The sequence below is a fragment of the Anomaloglossus baeobatrachus genome, chromosome 11, assembly GCF_048569485.1.
Source record: "Anomaloglossus baeobatrachus isolate aAnoBae1 chromosome 11, aAnoBae1.hap1, whole genome shotgun sequence".
Lineage (NCBI taxonomy): Eukaryota > Metazoa > Chordata > Amphibia > Anura > Aromobatidae > Anomaloglossus > Anomaloglossus baeobatrachus.
Window position 1 is genome coordinate 167256154 of NC_134363.1, and position 20793 is coordinate 167276946.

Sequence of the window (20793 nt, forward strand, 5' to 3'; positions counted from 1 at the left end):
GGATGGGACATCTGAAGAGTCACTTACGAAAAACCTCTTTACACAGTAGACTAAAATCGGCCAGCCCCGCTGATTTTGGTGACATTGGTCGACCTTCAGATAGACATGGCAATCTCCAGTCTCGCTCCTGACTAAAGATGTCGAGGAAGATGGGAGAATTGTAATACAAATGCTTGATCCTTCTGTTCTCCAAGCAAGAAAAGTCCTTCATGAAAATTAGACTTATGGAAATTAGCAGATAGTCATCAGTTGAGCAATGGTTAGGGTCTTCAGTGTTGGATTGTCATCAGCTGAGTAGTCGGAGATCACGGGTGTCGGGTAGTCACTATCTGAGAAGTCAGAGGTCATGGGTGTTGGATAGTCTGAGTCACCATCTGAGAGGTGGGAGTTGCAGGTGCCATATAGTCATCAGCTGAGAAGTGGGAGTTCCATGTGCCATATTGTCATCGGCTGAGATGTGGGAGTTCCAGGTATCAGACAAGCATCAGCTTAGTATTGAGGTCCTGGGTGTCCGACAGGTATCTTCTGAGCAGTGAGGTCTTCAATGTTGGACAGGCGTCAGCTGAGAAATGGGGTCCCATGTGTCAGACCATCATCAGCTAAGCAGTGAGAGGTTACGGGTGTTGGGTAGTCACCAACTGAGAATTGGGGGTACCAGGTGTCATGTAGTCATCACCTGAGAAGTGAGAGTTCCAGGTGTCGTATAGTCATTAGCTGAGAAGTGAGAGTTCCAGGTGTCAGACAAGCATTAGCTTAGTAGTGGGAGTGGGAGTCCTGGGTGTTCGATAGGTATCTTCTGAGCAGCAAGGGTCTTCAATGTCGGACAGGCATCAGCTGAGAAGTGGGTGTTGGATAGTCACCAACTGAGCAGTGGGGGTCCCGGGTGTCGTATAGTCATCAGCTGAGAAGTGGGAGTTCCAGGTGTTGTATAGTCATTAGCTGAGAAGTGGGAGTTCCAAGTGTCAGACAAGTAGTGGGGTCCCGGGTGTCTGACAGGTATCTTCTGAGTAGTGAGGTTCTTCATTGTTGGACAAGCATCAGCTAAGATGTGGGGTCCCGGGTGTCAGACCATCATCACCTGAGCAGTGGGAGGTTACGGGTGTTGGGTAGTCACCAACTGAGCAGTGGGGGTCCCAGGTGTCAAATAGTCATCAGCTGAGAAGTAGGAATTCCAGGTGTCAGACAAGTATCGGCTTAGTATTGGGGGTCACGGGTGTCAGACAGGTAGCTTCTGAGCAGTGAGGGTCTTCAATGTTGGACAGTGATCAGTTGAGAAGTGGGGTTCTCGGCTGTCAGACCGTCATCAGCTGAACAGTGGGGGTCCCGGGAGTCGGACACTCTAATATCTATGGTGGCACTGGCCAACTGATTGTTGGAGGAGATGTCTATCGGGAATGCCCTATTTTAGACTGACGATCTCTTTGTTCTCCTGGAGGTAAACTGCTAGTAATGTCTTTCAGCAGCTCTAATAGATAACACAGAAGCCTTTGGCCCTTGGCCGACTGAATGCTACTGCACGTGGCAGAGTTGGCCGAAATGACCGTTGGTCATTCGAAGATCAGTAGAAGCAACGTTCATCCAACAGCCATCATATGTGTATGAGGGGCTCAAGAGTCTGGAAGTCAGAGAAAGTTGCCTACCAAACGCTTTCTGCTGAATTCATCAAAGGTGTATGGACATTCTGGTGCCACACACTTCTGCATTGGGAGGGGAGTGACACCGCTGACATCATGTCTACAGATATGAGATGTGACGCCAAGGGGAGCTGTTAACAAAATATACTTCTCTGAGACCCGGCCATTTATGTGGAACCCACCCTAACCTAGGGAAGTTGAATTACAACTAGAATATATGACCCGGTTTATCACACAACAATACAAACCCTTGACTTTACCTTGGAAAAAAAATACAGACCCCCTAAAAAAAATGGCCCAGTCGACAGAACTTCACACTTTGCCATTTTTGATATTTCCATATGTAGAATCACACTTCCCACTTGCCAGGACGATTATGGTGTTGGGGACTTCCATGCAATGTTCAACTTTGTATTAATTTATCCCCATCTGATCAATATTGTTTTCCAGTTGGTTATCCGCCGCCGGCCGCTGCTGTACATCGTAGGCATTCTTGTTCCTAGCATCCTTCTTATGGTCGTGGACCTCATGAGCTTCTATCTGCCCCCCGATAGCGGGACTCGGATCATGTTCAAAACTAGCATTCTTGTTGGATACACGGTCTTCAGGGTCAACATGGCTGATGAACTACCAGCTACCACCTTAAGTGTTCCGTTAATTGGTGAGTCCATCAAATCACAAGTAGATTAATTATATTATAAATTGTAGATCTTACTTCTACTTCTCCACTCTTATTTAAAGCCAAGAGTCATGAATAGACTGAGACTTCCATAGATTGAAAAACCCTTTATACGACACCTAAGTTGGCCAACTACTAAATGGAGAAATATGTTTTTTTTCTATAGGGGTGTTCTTTATTGTATGCATGGCCCTCATGATTTTAAGTCTTGGCAAATCCATTGTGGTGATCAAGTTTCTTCACATTGAAAAAGATGCCCCCACCACGACTCTGATATCCCAATGTCCACTGGTGACCAGGAGAAGACATGGTCAATATGACGACAACACAGAAGATAACTCCATGGGTTCCACCAATGAAACCGCAGGTAAAAACATAAAATTGGTAATATGAAGTCATGAATATCTGATATCACAGATCTTATTATTGAAGGTCGCTCTCTAAGAGATGATCACCTAAACCTGAGCTGAAAAATAGGTCTTCTAGTTGTGTGATCCTCTCAAAAAAGTGTACATAAATGATGGCTTTGAAAAAGATAAAGATGTTGTGTTCTCGAGGAGGTGGAGATGGGTAACTGTATACTACACGCTCACTAATAATCACTAATTAGAATATATAATAGGTTGGATGGGTTCCCGGAAAACTTGACCAGTTTCCAGTTTTTAATCACATCCCTTCGATATGCCAGGAGGAGTTTTACAGATTTATCCACCATGACACTTCCTTAAAAAGCAAGCTTAGCTTCTCTTGGCGTTAACCTGAATACTGTAAAGCTGTGCATACATAGGATAATGTCGGACAGATATCTGCCAGATGGCCAAGAGTTTATGTGCTTTCGACTGGGAAAGAAGAAATAGCAATTTCCAGACTTATTTGGCATTGAACAATCTCCCATGAAAACGAGAAGAGAATCCAATGGCTCAATCCATTTCTTACAAGATCTGCCGGGAGGCCCCCAGACAAATCAGATGGTGGTCGCGCCCATGTTGGTCGCGCATGACATGTTGATTCAAATGACTTTCATTTAAGGTGTAAAAAAAACAAGTCGATCACTTAGGGTCTGTCTGCTTGGACGCCCATCAATCTTGAAGGAAAGGCTTTGCAAAGCCCAAACCAAATGAATTGGAGGTATAGTCTGCACACCACCTCTCCAGTTATTGTCTATGGGACTGCCAGAGAACAGCATTGTTGTATCTCTGGCGGTCCTGTAGAAGATAAATAGGGCATAGGTGTGCATGCTCAACTTGCATCCCCATTGAGATGGGCTCTGCAGAGCCAGATTTTTTGGACATGTCTGGGTCCCACTAGTTGGACCTCAAGAAATCAGCGATCTATCACCTATACCATGGATAAGTCATAACTTTAAAAGTTTATGAAAGCAGTGGGTGGCCATATATGTTTCCTATAGAATTGTATTATGGTATAAAATATTCAAATCAATGGACCACCACTTCATACATGGTTGCAAAGAGTCCTCCAAAGTGGTCCGGACTCCTGTATGATGTTCTTATTTCCTAATATTGACTGATAGGATAACCTAATTATTTTGCATTACAGAAAGCCTTTGTGGTGTGGACGAAGTGTTTCAGAGCGAAGTAATACCGGATGATCCTTTGATGGAGCAGATCCTACAAGCGGTCACTTCGATTCGTTCCTACGTGGAGGAAATGAAGACAGAAGAGACCTGGCACAGCCAATGGCTGAACCTGTGCTATAAATTAGACAGTGTTATGTTCAGAGCCTATATGCTGCTCTTCACGGCCTACACGGCCACTCTTACATGTTTATGGTGGGCATGGAGTTCATACACTGTACCTACATGAAAGAACGAACATCGCGTGCACTTGCGTAATCAATCTCACCTAAAAATACCATACAGAACTCATCCACATTGAAGGTTTATTCCCATCTTTAGCAGTGATCACCTCTCACGTAGGATAGGTGTTGACTTGCTGACTGGTGGGGAGGATCTACTAGGACGGCTATTGATCCTGAGAATGGTGTTGTGGTCAAGCAACAGTGCTCCATTCATTGCCTATGAGACTGACCAAAAAAGAAACTTGCTATATCTACATCACTTCCAATCAGTGTCGGACTGGCTACCGGAGAAACCGCCAGTAATACCGGGCCTGGCTGCGGTTACCTGCATTGAAATCCGAAGCTTTCACCTGAGCTCCGGAGTGCAGACTGTGCCGACTGATTCCCCGGCAATTGTGGTTCTGTTCATGACAGCTGCGGACAAACCGGGCTGAATTCCGGAGGCTTCGGAGTTCAGTGTGGCCTGTCCATAGCTGTCATGAACAGAACCGCAATCGCTGTAGAATCAGTCGGTGCTTTCGATTCAGTCCTAAAAACCCTGAGTCCAGTCCAGACTGCACTCCGGAGCTCAGGTGAGAGCTCCAGAGTTCAATGCAGGTAACCGCAGCCAGGCCCGGTATTACTGGCGGTTTCTATGGTGGCCAGTCCGACACTGCTTCCAATTAATAATGAATGGAGTGATGGGGCGCATGTCCGACCTCCTCTCCATTCAAAAGGAAGCATTTCACACACCCATTCTTGGTATTGGGGGAGTCTCAGTTGTTGAACTCTCACTATGGATAAGGGATAACTTCTAAAGATGGGAATAACACTTTAATACTCGTTAAGCTGGATGTTCACGTTATGGTCTATATTATAATCCAGAGCTGCATTCACAATTCTGAGCTTCAGAGCTGAACTCTCCCATTATTCCATGATGTTTGATGATTTGCATTTTAGGAAGTGCAGTCGCTACACCAGGCAATGTATAGTAACATTGACGGAGCCCATCTAAGACATTGGGGATGAATCTGATTACAAGATGGTGGACTGTTTCCAGTATCGGCCAGAAGATTACTGTATATAACTATAGATGGTAACTTAAATTGAAAAGTTATCCCCTATCTATGTAAATTAATTATCACTGGGACCCCAAATGACCCTGAGAATGGGATTGTCTCAACCAAGTAGCGCTGCGCATGCTCAACCTCCACTGCATTAACTGTCGATGGGTCTACCGGAGATAGTTGAGTACAGCTCTTGGCTATTTTCGGTTCCGGGTTTGCATTTGGTCAGAGCCAGAGCTGCAACCAGATGATCGTTGGGGGTGTCTGGTTTTCGATCCCCAACAATCTGATATTGAGGACTCGATCATCAATAATATGAGGCTGGACAGCCCCTTTAATGTAACAATCCCGTTGTACATTCTACATTAGGTAGGTACCTAGTGATGGAGCTTCATCCTCTACTGTATATCGTTTAATGATAATAATCGCCTTTATTTCTGACGTCAGTTAAAGTTAAGGTAAAATAAAATAATTACTAATATTTCACTCAGAAAATAAAGTTTACGCCTTACATTGTATTGTGCAGTGTTAAATGTTTAGTAGTAACGATACCAGTGATTTTATACATGGAAATCTCCGATGTGATGACTGTCACTAGGTGGCGCTAGACACACTTGAATACAGTAAATGGAGAGGTACTCAGACAGGCTGAGATTGTAAACCCACTTCCTTAGGAGACACCTCCTGAGAAAGTGGGGTTAAGAAACGTGCGTTGAGGCGGCTGGACCGGACAGAGCTCATCTGCGCTTACTCACATGTGTTGGGGGAGTGGACGAGTTGCTGGAGAAAACCTTTTCATTGTCATGACAGCCTCAGGTATGGAACCTGATTCTCACATTGCCTTGTGAGGCTCTGGATATTAAATATATTTACTTTCTTTTAGTGTAACTAAGGTTAAGTACTGTTTCCTTGCTGGAAATTTCTTGTTAGTTTATGTCAGGTGCAGCCGGTTTGTGAGCACTCCCCTTCCCTTTAAATAGTCACATTTTCCATCACCTGATGCTGGTGATAGAAAGCATTCTGAACTGACCACCGTTGAAGAAGGAAATATGTGGAGACTGTTAAAGACATGCCGCCTGCAGCCCTGGCTTTTGGTTGCAGCAGTTAAGTTGCTGACCTCTAGCCTTTTGCAGCCCTTGTGTTTGGCTGGAATAGTTGGTGCATATCCTTTTTTCTTTGTCCCTCTGTCTGTCTTCCTTCCCCTGTGTTTTATTACAGTAGTGGTGACTTCTAGTGCACTCACCAGCCTTGGCATTACACAAGGTGAGTGTAGGGACAGCTAGGGACTAAGCATGTGACAGCGACAAGGGGAAGGACTCGTATAGGGATGTTAGGGGAAATGAGGGGTGTAAAGGGGCTTTACACGCAGCGACATCGCTAGCGATGTCACTTGTGAAAGCACCCGCCCCCGTCGTTTGTGCATCACGGGCAAATCGCTGCCCGTGGCGCACAATATCGTTAGTCCCCGTCACACGGACTTACCTGCCTAGGGACGTCGCTGTGGCTGGCGAACCGCCTCCTTTCTAAGGTGGCGGTTCGTGCGGTCTCACAGCGACGTCACACTACAGCCGTCCAATAGAAGTGGAGGGGCGGAGAGAAGCCGAAAGAAAGTTACGCCCACCTCATTGCCGGAGGACGCAGGTAAGGTGTTGTTCCTCGTTCCCGGGATGTCACACGTAGCGATGTGTGCTGTCTCAGGAATGACAAACAACCTGCGTCCAGCACCAGCAACGATTTTTTGAAAGTGAACGACATGTCAACGATCAACAATTAGGTGAGTATATTTGATCGTTAACGGCCATTCATAGCTGTTACACGCAACGATGTCGCTAACGAGGCCGGATGTGAGTCACGAATTCCATGACCCCAGCGATATCTCGTTAGCGATATCGTTGCGTGTAAAGCCCCCTTTAGTGTCAGGAGGTGCCCTAACCCCCGCTCCCTATCATCAGGGCCTTCCACTCCCTTTCCATCCCCGTTGTACTTCTGTTCCGCCATGCACCAAGCGTCCCCCTGCGTCACACCCCATGATAAGTTAAAGGGTGTTTTCCCAAAATACGATAGCGGATTACTTGCTGATCCTGAGAACATGGCTCCAAATATCAAGCACGAGGCTCTGCAGATACCTTTGGCTTCCTCTAAATCCATTGTCTGTGGGATTTTTGGCTACAGCCTGTGCCTGTTAGTTCCAGAATCCCATAGGCAATGAATGGAACAAAGGTCGAGCAAGTGCCCCTCAACTCCACCACTGAAGTCAGGGCTGCGGCGCCTCATTCTTGAGCTTCCAGAACCTCAATCTCAAGACCGTGGTGGGTCTGACCCTAATACTTCTAATATAAATAGAAGCCGCAACGCAGAGGAGACCCAAGAGATAAATTGCTAAAATAATGATACAAAAATTCTATCAATATTTTGGAATAATTACCGTAAGTCCGTGCATGCTTTTCTTGGTGCAATGTATGGAGGTGGTGGCAGCCACGTGACGCAATGTCTCATCTGTGTGGATTATGCTCCCTATTTTACATCGGCGCGCCGGAGCAGATCTGACTATTTTCCCTTGTCACATCCTATTGCCGTGATTCCAGAACAAAACAGGAGATAACGGGATTCAGTCTACAGAGAAAATAATGCTCCACATTGACTGTCAGGATCCCGGACGGGAGGAGGAGGTCTCAGATCAGATATTATTCTTCGGCAAGTCTTCCGCAGCCGCTGATGGCCTCACATCCATAATGTAAATTATCCATGACGCTTATTAGATCAGCGAGCCGAATAAAATAAAGTTTAATGTTCATCGCTGCATGGAGTGAGCACACTACTTGATCTAATCACAAAGCTAACAAGGTACCGGAGCTTGGCTGAAAACTTGATACCTCTCTAGGGTCTGATTCAGTGCAATTATCAACCCGAGGGAAAGGAAATCAATGGGGAGCAATTGTCTGCAGATTCATATAGCACTGGACATCCCAGTGTATCCATCAAACGTGGCGGTGACATAGCTGCGCACGGTGACACGTAGAGATGAGCCGATCTTCACACATTATCGGTTCCATTTTTTCTCCAAGAAATAAATCTTCCCAGATAGCAACAAGTCTTATACCTGGAAAGTCAACTCATCCATCCAACGTCAATGGTCTGGTGCTTGTGTATAGAGGGATGCAGAGGTAACTGTAGCCAATGGCGTAACTAGAGTTCAATGGGCCCTGGTGCAAAATTTGGACCTGCCCCACTTCCCCGACATGTTGGTCAGATGTATGTATACATTTAAAATTCTAAATCCTATAAAGACATACGAGTTGGCCCCCCATTATGTAGTAACATCCCTCATCCTGGGCTCCTTCCATCTATGTCCCCCATCCTGATATATATGTCTATCCCATTCTGGTATATATGTCCCCCATCCTGGTCTATATGTCCCCAGCATGTGCCCCTTTTGGTATATACTGTCCCCCTCCTGGTATATACTGTTCCCCTCCTGGTATATCCTGTCCCCCTCTTGGGACCCTCCTGGTATATACTGTTCCCCTTCTGGTATATACTGTCCCCTCCTGGGGCCCTCCTGGTATATACTGTCCCCTTCCTGGTATATTGGTCTCTATCCTGGTAAATATGTCTCGGTTCTGTCTAATGCAAAAAAAAACCCCATTGTACTCACCCGACCCTGCTCCCATGTCACGCGGCACCCTCCTGTGTAGCCAGCACACAGTGGCTGGCAGCTTTCATTGGTATCGGTGCAATGCATGATGTCATTGTCATGAGCTTCCCTCAGTCACTGGGACGCAGATGAAAGGTGTCGGCTTCTGTTTGACCGGCAGCATGTATTACAGTACAGGGACTCGACTGGTCTCTGCACCACAATGCATATAAGCTGGATGCGCGCCCTCAGACGTACACTCAGCTGAAGCAGGGGCTAGGGACGGCAGGCCCCTTGCACCCCCGGTCCCGGTCATGGTGGCGAGGGTCTTGGGTCCTAATGGAACAAAGGTCCCCTCTGTAACATAAAGAATTGAAAAATGTTGCATGATAGTTTGAGCACCATGTTACAGATCTTGCATTTGTGCCCAGTAACTTCATGTTGCACCAGTGTCTGTATAAATATAAGTTCCTAAATTAAATTGTATTAAAATAAAAAGAGGCAAGTTTTAATGTAACAATAATAAATTCTGAAAAGTGTCCCATACTCGTCCCCACACCTATCATACCTGCCAGCCTCTGCCCCTCTGTACCCTGCGGCGGTGCTGAATGAAGCGTTGGCACTACCTATCCACCAAAATCACAATAGTTTTAGAAAATTACGTAGTCCAGATGACTGGCCAATCACAAGAGGTGGTCAGCAGACCCATTAGCTGATGTGTTTGGTAGCCAGTCCCTGCCTTTAATGTGCCATTTTAATCTGGTAATCCCTGGTCTGCTATTATTAAAGTTCACTGTTCTGACCCAGGTCTGTTCCTGGCCATTCTTCCTAAATAAGCCATAAACTGCCTAAAACCTTTTTTACTCTCATTGAGCCTCTAGACTTTGACCTATTGTCCTCAGACTGCATTTGTGTCAAATTTTGCCCTTGTAGCTGTCTTTTTGTGTCACGGAGGCTCTGTGTATGATAGCCTGTTAGCTCTTAATAGGGTCTCCATGTTCAATCTGTATTGTGCGAGCTATAGAGATCTGGACTTAAACAGGGGCCCCTGGGCTGGGTACACGGAGCAGCTGCTGGCCTTTGGAGCAGGCTGGCAGGAGTTGGCCAAAAAGTCGGGGGGGTCTAGAACAGGAACAGAATTGTTATGCAGAAAGATAGTTTACCATGGGCCAAGGTGATAAACAGGAATCAACAAGTAGAGCAGTGGCTGAGTGACAGGAGTGAACCTGAGTAAGAAAACTTATAACTAGTAACTACAAGCAGCTAGTGAAGGGTCTAAATGGTGTGAGCCCTACCCACAGCTCAAAGAAGGGAGATACCTTAATTAGCAGACCAAGTTCAGGAATTTACCCCTAAGCTCCCTGTCTAAATGGTATCTTGATCAAACTATATAAGCCAAAGTGAAAAGTTGACAACACATTCTATTAATTGTCTTTGTATTCTAAAATTAAGTATGAAAAAGTAAAAGTCAGCTCACCACCAAAGTAATAAAAAATAAAAGCCAGGTCACCACCAAAATAAGAAAAAGTAAAAGCCAGCTCACCACCAAGTAAGAAAAAGTAAAAGCCAGCTCGCCACCAAGTAAGAGAAAGTAAAAGGCAGCTCGCCACCAAGTAAGAAAAAAGTAAAAGCCAGCTCGCCACCAAGTAAGAAAAAAGTAAAAGCCAGCTCACCGCCAAGTAAGAAAAAAAGTAGAAGATAGCTCACCGCCAAGAAGTTAAAAAGTAGAAGCCAGCTCACTACCAAGTAAGAAAAGGTAAAAGCCAGGTCACCACCAAAGAAAGAAAAAGTAAAAGCCAACTCACTACCAAGTAAGAAAAAGTAAAAGCCAGCTCACCACCAAGTACAAAAAGATAAAAGCCAGCTCACCACCAAGTAAGAAAAAGTAAACGCCAGCTCACTATCAAAGTAAGAAAAAGTAAAAGCCAGTTCACCACCAAGTAAGAAAGAGTAGCCAGGTCACACCAAGTAAAAAAAAGTAGCCAGCCCACTACCAAGAAAGAAAAAGTAAAAGCCAGGTCACCACCAAAGTAAGGAGAAGTAAAAGCCAGCTCACCACCAAGTACGAAAAAGTAAAACCAGCTTACCACCAAGTAAGAAAACATAAAAGCCAGCTCACCACCAAAAGACTCCATGCCGAATCGCGTAATATCTATTTCTGTTACTTTTTTAGAGCTCGTCCTTAAAAACACCAGGATGAGTGTAAAGAACACGCACTTCCCACACAGAAGGAGTTTTAAGGAAAATAAATTGCAAAATGGTTAATAATATAGTTTTGGGCACAAAGCACAATGAATGTTTTACAACCACTTGTGTGGGATGTTGTTTATAGCTGACAAAGACATCTCCAAAATACACAGTTCAGAACAATTACGGGAACGCGTAAATCACACATCATATCTCCATGAATGATAGATTCAAGCGGAAAATTTTTATGGGTATAAATTGAGTAATTTATTATCAACCATGAATGGAGACCTAGGTGGTCACAATGGAGGTCCGGATTATAAAATCATCCTGAATATCAAAGTAAAAACTGAGGCTATACATTGTCCAGCCCTGGGAACGACCCAGGGTCCACTCCACCAGTGTATTGTCTGATAATGGCTCTGGCTTCATCCTGGTACCTTACGCCTCCTGCATCATCCACATATCCACAAAAGAATTGCGCCTGCGCATGCACATCGCCAGGTTGCGAATGGATGTGTTGCTCTTCCCTATTGTGGACTGAGCCTAAAACATAAGCGCACATGCGCAAGTACACAATGTGTCTGTACAAGCGTGAGATTTCGCCAAGCTCCATTGTCATCCATAGCTGGGGAAAATCTGGCTCCAAACACATCACCGGCTCGCGCATGCACAGGTATGTATTAGGCTCTGTCCACAGTAGGGCAGAGCAAAGTGCACATGCGCAAGCCAGCGATGTGTATGCATACATACTGGGGGCTAGTATGGTGGACCATCATACATAGTGGAGGCTACTAATGAGGCCATCATAGAGTGTAGGGGCTACTAAGGGGGCCCTCGTACTGCATGGGGCATTATACAATGTGGAGGCTACAGTGGGACCATCATACAGTGTTGGGGTCATCATACAGTGTGAAGGTCATCAAACAGTGTGGGGGCCACTAAGGGGCCATCATACAGTGTGGGGGTACTATACTGTGTTGAGAGAAGCTATAGGGACATCATACTGTGTACAGGGGAGCTGTGAGCCCATCATACTGTGTATAAGGAATGTGTGAGGACATTATACTGTGTATAGGGGAGCTGTGGGCCCATCATATCATGTATAGGGGAGCTGTGAACCTATCATACTGTGTATAGTGGAGCTGTGAACCTATCATACTGTGTATAGAGGAGCTGTGAACCCATAATACTGTGTATAGGGGAGCATTGGCCCATCATATCATGTATAGGGGAGCTGTGAACCCATCATACTGTGTATAGAGGAGCTGTGGTCCCATCATACTGTGTATAGTGGAGCTGTGAACCCATCATATCATGTATAGGGGAGCTGTGAACCTATCATACTGTGTATAGTGGAGCTGTGAACCCATCATATCATGTATAGGGGAGCTGTGAACCTATCATACTGTGTATAGGGGAGCTGTGAACCCATAATACTGTGTATAGGGGAGCATTGGCCCATCATATCATGTATAGGGGAGCTGTGAACCTATCATACTGTGTATAGGGGAGCTGTGGGCCCATCATATGTATAGGGGAGCTGTGAACCTATCATACTGTGTATAGTGGAGCTGTGGGCCCATCATACTGTGCATAGTGGAGCTGTGGGCCCATCATACTGTGTATAGTGGAGCTGTGGGCCCATCATATGTATAGGGGAGCTGTGAACCTATCATACTGTGTATAGGGGAGCTGTGAACCCATCATACTGTGTATAGGGGAGCATTGGCCCATCATATCATGTATAGGGGAGCTGTGAACCTATCATACTGTGTATAGGGGAGCTGTGGGCCCATCATATGTATAGGGGAGCTGTGAACCTATCATACTGTGTATAGTGGAGCTGTGGGCCCATCATACTGTGTATAGTGGAGCTGTGGGCCCATCATACTGTGTATAGTGGAGCTGTGGGCCCATCATACTGTGTATAGTGGAGCTGTGGGCCCATCATATGTATAGGGGAGCTGTGAACCTATCATACTGTGTATAGGGGAGCTGTGAACCCATCATACTGTGTATAGGGGAGCATTGGCCCATCATATCATGTACAGGGGAGCTGTGAACCTCTCATACTGTGTATAGGGGAGCTGTGAACCCATCATAGTGTGTATAGGGGAGCATTGGCCCATCATATCATGTATAGGGGAGCTGTGAACCCATCATACTGTGTATAGGGGAGCTGTGAACCCATCATACTGTGTATAGGGGAGCTGTGAACCTATCATACTGTGTATAGTGGAGCTGTGGGCCCATCATATCATGTACAGGGGAGCTGTGAACCCATCATACTGTGTATAGGGGAGCTGTTTGATAATCATACTGTGTATAGGGTGTGACGCCCTGGGCAAGCCAGGGGTCACAGGTCACAACATCACATGCACCCCACATTCCCGGCAGGTACACCAAGGCTAACCTAAAATCCTTGTTGCCTTCCTCCAGGGGCTGATGTCCACACCAGGGGGTGGGCCAGGCGGTTGGCTCCGCCCACCGAGGATTTCACAGCCCTGGAGGCGGGAGAACCAGGCAGTTCAAGCTAGGGGAGTGAAGTAGAAGGAAGTTGTAAAGGAGGACAGTAAGAGTGGCGACAGAAGAGGAACAGTTAAGAAAGCCTGAAGTTGGTCCGGGTGTGTGCCCCGGACTGAGACAGCAAGGTCAGCAGACGGCGGTGATAGTCTGCAGGGGGACTGCTTGGAGGTTGCTGGAAGGACCGCGGACGGGTGGTGACCCGGCGGTACCGGAGCAGTATACGAAGAACAGTCAGCACCAGGGCAGGGGCCTTTCGGATCCCGGCAAGGCTAGGAGTCGCCATAATTTGCCAAATCCGTCAGTAAAGGGGACCTCTGTCTCCTAACAATCAAGTCCCGATTGAAGGCAACAGTCCGACCGTTAAGGGGAGACACCGCCACCGCCAAGGCACCAGTTTCCCAGGGCCAGCGCCTGCGGGCAAGAGAGAGGCTCCTCCGGCTCATGTCCAGGTCAGGGAGCGGGTAACCGGTGGGAACCCATCGCTGCCAAAAAGACGTTACATAGGTGCAGGGAAGAGACCGTCACCGCTAACTGCAGGGAACAGCAGCACCGTGAACCATCCGAGGGACCCGTCCAACCAGCCGTTTGTTTAGCGAGAACTGTGTCGTGTTTACTGGCTGAGTGAGTACCTCCGTGCCGTGCGACACAGCGCTGCCCCTGCGCCCCTGCACCTCCACAGGCCCCATACCCGCCTGTCCACCATACCAACCCCAACACTGGGCCCCGGGACCACCAAAACCCCTACCCACGGAGGGGCAAATCAACAACTGGCTGCTCCATACCATCACTCCCGGGCTCCCCAGACAGAGCAGCGGTGGTGTCCACTTAATCACCACAACCGTGGGTGGCGTCACGGACAATAAACTATCCCAAAACCCAATCCCCTTTCACTCACGGGCGAGGAGCGCCGCTCGAGTCCCCGGGATCCGGCCCATCGCTCGAGCCACCGAGCAGCAGCAGCAGCAGGCCGCAGCAGCCGCAGCGGCAGCCGGACCCGAGCAGTGAGAGAGCACGGCGTCCCCTCCTCCGCCCGCGACAAGGGGAGCTGTTTGATAATCATACTGTGTATAGGGGAGCTGTTTGATAATCATACTGTGTATAGGGAGCTGTGGGCCCACTATGTATAGAGGAGCTGTAGGTCCATCAAGCAGTGTATAGGGGAAATGTTGGGACATCATACTGTGCTTAGAGAGCTGTGGAATGATCATACTGTGTATAGGGGAGCTGTGAGGACATCATCTTGTGTATAGGGAGCGGTGGGCCCATTATATTATGTATAGAGGAACTGTGGGCCCATCAGACTGTGTATAGGAAAGATGTTGGGACATCATACTGTGTATAGGGAGCTGTGGATCCATCATACTGTGTATAAGGGAGCTGTGGATCCATCATACTGTATAAAGGGGAGCTGTGGGCCTACCATACTGTGTAGTGGGAAGGTGTGAGTCCATCATACTGTGTATAGGGAAGCTGTGGGTCCAACACACTGTATATAAAGGAACTGTGGGCCCACCATACTGTGTACAGGGGAGTTGTAATCCCACCATATTGTGTATAGAGGATCTGTGAGGGCAATATACTGTGTATAGGGGAGCTCTAGGCCCATCATACTGTGTATAAGGGAGCTGTGGCTTCATCATGCTGTGTATAGGGAGCTGTGGGCTCACCATACTGTGTATAAGGTAGCTGTGGGCTCACCATACTGTGTATAAGGTAGCTGTGGGCTCACCATACTGCGTATAGGGAGCTGTGGGCTCACCATACCATGTATAAGGTATCTGTGGGCTCACCATACTGTGTATAAGGGAGCTGTAGGGTCATCATATTGTTAATAGTGAGCTTTGGACTCACCATACTGTGCATAGGGAAGTTGTGGGGACATGATATGGTGTATAGGGAGCTGTGGGGGCATCATACTGTGTATAGGGGCTATACAGGGGGATATTATTAAATTTTAACTGGACACTTATTATTCTAGGGGCACTAGACTGTAGAAGCGGCACATAGAGCATCATTACTTTCTAAGTTGCAAAATATGGGTTCTATTTTCTAGGGCACTTGTTCAGGGCATTAATATATTCTACAGATTTGTTTTCTATCTAGAGGGCACAAAGAGGGCACAAAGAGGGCACAAAGGAGGCATTATTACTACTATGTAAGGGGCATATCACTATGTGGGGGCAGTAAGAGGAGCCCTTTTTGTACCATGCAGCAGGTGCAGAATTAGGGACACATATGGCAGCAGCGGCTCAGTATTGGGGTGACGGCAGGATGAGGAGTTTGTGTAGATTTGGAATAAATGGGGATGGTGCTGTCTATCTGAGCTGTACGTCACCATTGATAACGATACTGCAACCTCTTAACACATCGCCGGATGACATGCTCCACTATCTCCGTGCTTCACACGTAGTTTTCCATGTAATTTGTATATGTTTATTTCCTATAAATGGTTTCACATTGGATACAAGTTGCCGTTGGAATGATATTGACTGGCACCCATGGCTGCGCTCAGAGACGTATGGATATAGGTCTTCCCCTCCCTTCTTCATCTTCTAAAACGAATCAGGAGCCTATATTGCATTTATGCACATGAACAAGCCGGTATTCAAATAACTCTCCCCTCTGAATGGATGGGGCGCGCCGTGCCGGACATCAGGTGTATGGCGTTAAATTATAAATGACGTGTAATTCTGTAAACACTATCATCTGCTGCAGCCGGCACCTCCGAGCATAGCGAGGGGACCGGCATCCTGGCACTTTATAACCATTTATTATTGATCCTGACAGCTGCAGCTGACTCCGAGATGGAATTCTTCACAACTGGCAAAAATAATCTCATGAAATCTATTTTTTTCCATAGATTGCTTTAAATAGTTTAACGCTCGGGCTCTCGGGGACATTCTCTTATCTTGTGTTACCTGATCATTGTTGAGAGTAGGCCTCTGTGTTTTGAGTGGAAAATATAATAATATAGAAATATTATTATATTTATGATACAATGTTGCAAATCATGTGTTGCGCACTTATTGCTCCAAGTTTATTCCATATGTCCGACAGTCTCGGGGACCCCTCTTTACTTTTGATTCTTCCTCCTCGACTTCTAAAAGTTAAAAGTTTTTCATTTTTGGGGGCGGTAAAACGTTCTTTTTGCATTACATGTGGGCGTTGTTATTCTTATTATTTGTGGGTCAGCAGTGGGGTCCTCCTGGGTCTCCTCCATAGCATTTCATTTCATTCAGATGTGGTCGGAGAGTTTGCACTGACACTGATGCCCCCTGATCCTGCAGGACGGCTTGAATTTATTTGGAACTTGATTAGAGCGGCTTATCCACCATCCAGACTATCCTGCACAACCTTTCAGCAATTTTTCTAACATGAAGGAATTGATTGATATGCCAAAACTTTGACAGGTAATGCCACAATTTCATCTTCAACAGAAAACCAGTACCACCTAGTGGTTGACATCCTGTAATTTTTTTTATTGCCATGGTACCATCTAGTGCTTGATATCCTGTATATTGTTTAGTGCAATGGCGCCATCTAGTGGTTGACACCCTGGTACATTTTTTATTGCAGTAGTGTCATCTAGTGGTTGACATCCTGGTACTTTTTTTTATTGTGGTAGTGTCATCTAGTGGTTCACATCCTGGGGCATTTTTTTGTATCGCCATGGTGCCATCTAGTGGTTGACATTCTGGTATATAGGCGCCATCTAGTGGTTGACATCCTGGTACATTGGCACCATCTAGTGGTTGACATCCTGATGAATTTTTTATTGCAGTGGCGCCATTTAGTGGTTGATATCCTGGTACATTGACACCATCTAGTCGTTGAGATCCTGGTACATTTTTTTTATTGCAGTGGTGCCATCTAGTGGTTGACATCCTGGTGCATTTTATATTGCGGTGGTGCCATCTAGTCGTTGACATCCGGGTACATTTTTTATTGCGGTGGTGCCATCTATCTTGTCGTTGACATCCTGGTACATATTTTATTGCTGTGGCACCATCTAGTGGTTGACATCCTGGTACATTTTTTATTGCGGTTGACATCCTGGTACATTTTTATTGCAGTGGTGCCATCTAGTGGTTGACATCCTGGTATTTTTTTTATTGTGGTGGTGCCATCTAGTGGTTGAGATCCTAGTACATTTTTTTCATGCAGTGGTGCCATCTAGTGGTTGACATCCTGGTACATTTTTTTATTGCGTTGGCACCATTAGGCGGTTGACATCCTGGTACATTGGTGCCATCTAGTGGTTGACATCCTAGTGCATTTTTAATTATGGGGGCGCCATCTAGTGGTTGACATCTTGGTACATTTTATATTGCGGTTGACATGCAGGTACATTTTTTTTTTGTAGTGGTGCCATCTAGTGGTTGACATCTTGGTATATTTTTATAATGGTGGTGCCATCTAGCGGTTCACATCCTGGTACATTTTTTATTGCGTTGGCACCATCTAGTGGTCGACATCCTGGTACATTTTTTTTTGCGGTGATGCCATCTAGTGGTTGATATCCTGGTACATTTTTATTCCGGTGGTGCCATCTAGTGGTTGACATCCCGGTACATTTTTATTCCGGTGGTGCCATCTAGTGGTTGACATCCTGGTACATTTTTTTTATTGCAGTGGTGCCATCTAGTGGTTGACATCCTGGTACATTTTTTATTGCGTTGGCACCATCTAGTGGTCGACATCCTGGTACATTTTTTTTTGCGGTGATGCCATCTAGTGGTTGATATCCTGGTACATTTTTATTCCGGTGGTGCCATCTAGTGGTTGACATCCTGGTACATTTTTATTCCGGTGGTGCCATCTAGTGGTTGACAGCCTGGTACATTTTTTTTATTGCAGTGGTGCCATCTAGTGGTTGACATCCTGGTAACATTTTTTATTGCGGTTGACATCCAGGTGCATTTTTTTTTTTTTTTGCGGTGGTGCCATCTAGGGGTTGACATCCTGGTAACATTTTTTATTGCGGTTGACATCCTGGTACATTTTTTTTATTGCAGTGGTGCCATCTAGTGGTTGACATCCTGGTACATTTTTTATTGCGTTGGCACCATCTAGTGGTCGACATCCTGGTACATTTTTTTTTGCGGTGATGCCATCTAGTGGTTGATATCCTGGTACATTTTTATTCCGGTGATGCCATCTAGTGGTTGACATCCTGGTACATTTTTATTCCGGTGGTGCCATCTAGTGGTTGACAGCCTGGTACATTTTTTTTATTGCAGTGGTGCCATCTAGTGGTTGACATCCTGGTAACATTTTTTATTGCGGTTGACATCCAGGTGCATTTTTTTTTTTTTTTGCGGTGGTGCCATCTAGGGGTTGACATCCTGGTAACATTTTTTATTGCGGTTGACATCCTGGTACATTTTTTTTATTGCAGTGGTGCCATCTAGTGGTTGACATCCTGGTACATTTTTTATTGCGTTGGCACCATCTAGTGGTCGACATCCTGGTACATTTTTTTTTGCGGTGATGCCATCTAGTGGTTGATATCCTGGTACATTTTTATTCCGGTGATGCCATCTAGTGGTTGACATCCTGGTACATTTTTATTCCGGTGGTGCCATCTAGTGGTTGACAGCCTGGTACATTTTTTTTATTGCAGTGGTGCCATCTAGTGGTTGACATCCTGGTAACATTTTTTATTGCGGTTGACATCCAGGTGCATTTTTTTTTTTTTTTGCGGTGGTGCCATCTAGGGGTTGACATCCTGGTAACATTTTTTATTGCGGTTGACATCCTGGTACATTTTTTTTTGCGGTGATGCCATCTAGTGGTTGATATCCTGGTACATTTTTATTCCGGTGGTGCCATCTAGTGGTTGACATCCTGGTACATTTTTATTCCGGTGGTGCCATCTAGTGGTTGACATCCTGGTAACATTTTTTATTGCGGTTGACATCCAGGTGCATTTTTTTTTTTTTTTGCGGTGGTGCCATCTAGGGGTTGACATCCTGGTACATTTTTTATTGTGGTTTTGCCATCAAGCGGTTGACATCTTGGTATATTTTTTATGGTGGTGGTGCCATCTAGTGGTTGACATTATGGTACATATTTTATTGCGGTGGTGCCATCTAGTGGTTGATTAATTACTCATCTCTAGTTGCTTTTTGTCTTCTGTTTAATTAAGCCTCATAGTTGTATTTCCATATTAATGGTATTGATCATGCAGTGTCTGACGTCCCCTTTATTGCTTTATTATCCGGATTATAACATTTGTTCATAGAACCTTCTTCCCAGAAACCCAATTATAGATGCGCCCGTTACAGTACTGGAACGAAATCTCATTATGACAATTGAATTCTGGAAGAATGTGATACTTTAGCTCAGGTTCATTATGCACTAGACACAAACAAGAGAAAATCTATTTTAATAATCTCTGGGTGTTTAAGATCCCGGGTTTCAGTTCTTATCGAAGATGGAGATGACGGTGACAAGAGACCGAAACAGTAAAACACGGATGCAGTAGTCAGATAACAAGAGGATCTATCGCCCGCGGTGTCCATGGGGTTATTTACAAGATTTGGAACTACTAAAATTATATTTAATAATAAGAATTCTGCGGCACAAACCTTGTTCTAAAGTTCCGAAGAGCTGAGGAGTCTTCCAGAATAATTTATCAGTCACACATGCGGCAAAAGATAAAAAGTATCAAAAATTCAGTCTATAGTCTGCTCATTGTTGTCCTCAGAGCACCACTTTTTTCTTCTATTTCCCCACAGGAGTGGTGCTTTATATGTAAGTCCCCTCCCCCCTGTCTTATACTCACCTGCTGCCGTCTTCATCTTTTTCTCCCTTTGATTTACGACCTGTCGGCAGCTCCAGTGTTTCATAGAGTGCCCTGGAGGTCACAACTCAATACAAGTCTATGAGAGCCTCGTTCTGGCTCTCATAGAGTTACATTGAGCACTTGTGATTTCCAGCCAATCAGGAGTTACAGGCACAAGATGACGCCATGAGACTGCAGCGACGTCGAAAAAGTATGAAATCTCTTAAAGGATATGGACACCTCAAATAGAAACATGAAACAAGATGACAATCATAAGCCATTTGTAAACGCAAACCCTAATACGTAGCCAAACTGTTAGGATAGTCCTGGGAGTGGACCCACTGGACCATGCACCGGACTCCATTGCGCCGCCGCCTAGAGCGAACCCCTATACAGGGACTGTCGGGCATAACCGCAGAGGGCCTAGATGCACGGAAGCCGGGATCAGCAAGAGTCACTGGATGCAGGAGCCGATCTGG

The 20793-nt window shown here is 45.8% G+C and overlaps 1 protein-coding gene across 2 annotated transcripts in view; it reads left to right on the forward strand.

Moving 5' to 3' along the window:
- The window catches only part of HTR3B (5-hydroxytryptamine receptor 3B), a 96617-nt gene extending 92201 nt beyond the window's left edge, over positions 1-4416 (forward strand). For both annotated transcript variants that reach the window (XM_075327541.1, XM_075327542.1), the window contains 3 exons: positions 2085-2295; positions 2480-2680; positions 3871-4416. In XM_075327541.1, coding sequence (XP_075183656.1) covers positions 2085-2295; positions 2480-2680; positions 3871-4136 — 678 coding nt within the window. In that variant the 3' untranslated portion in view covers positions 4137-4416. The remainder of the gene's footprint in view (positions 1-2084; positions 2296-2479; positions 2681-3870) is intronic.
- Positions 4417-20793: the final 16377 nt, after the last annotated feature.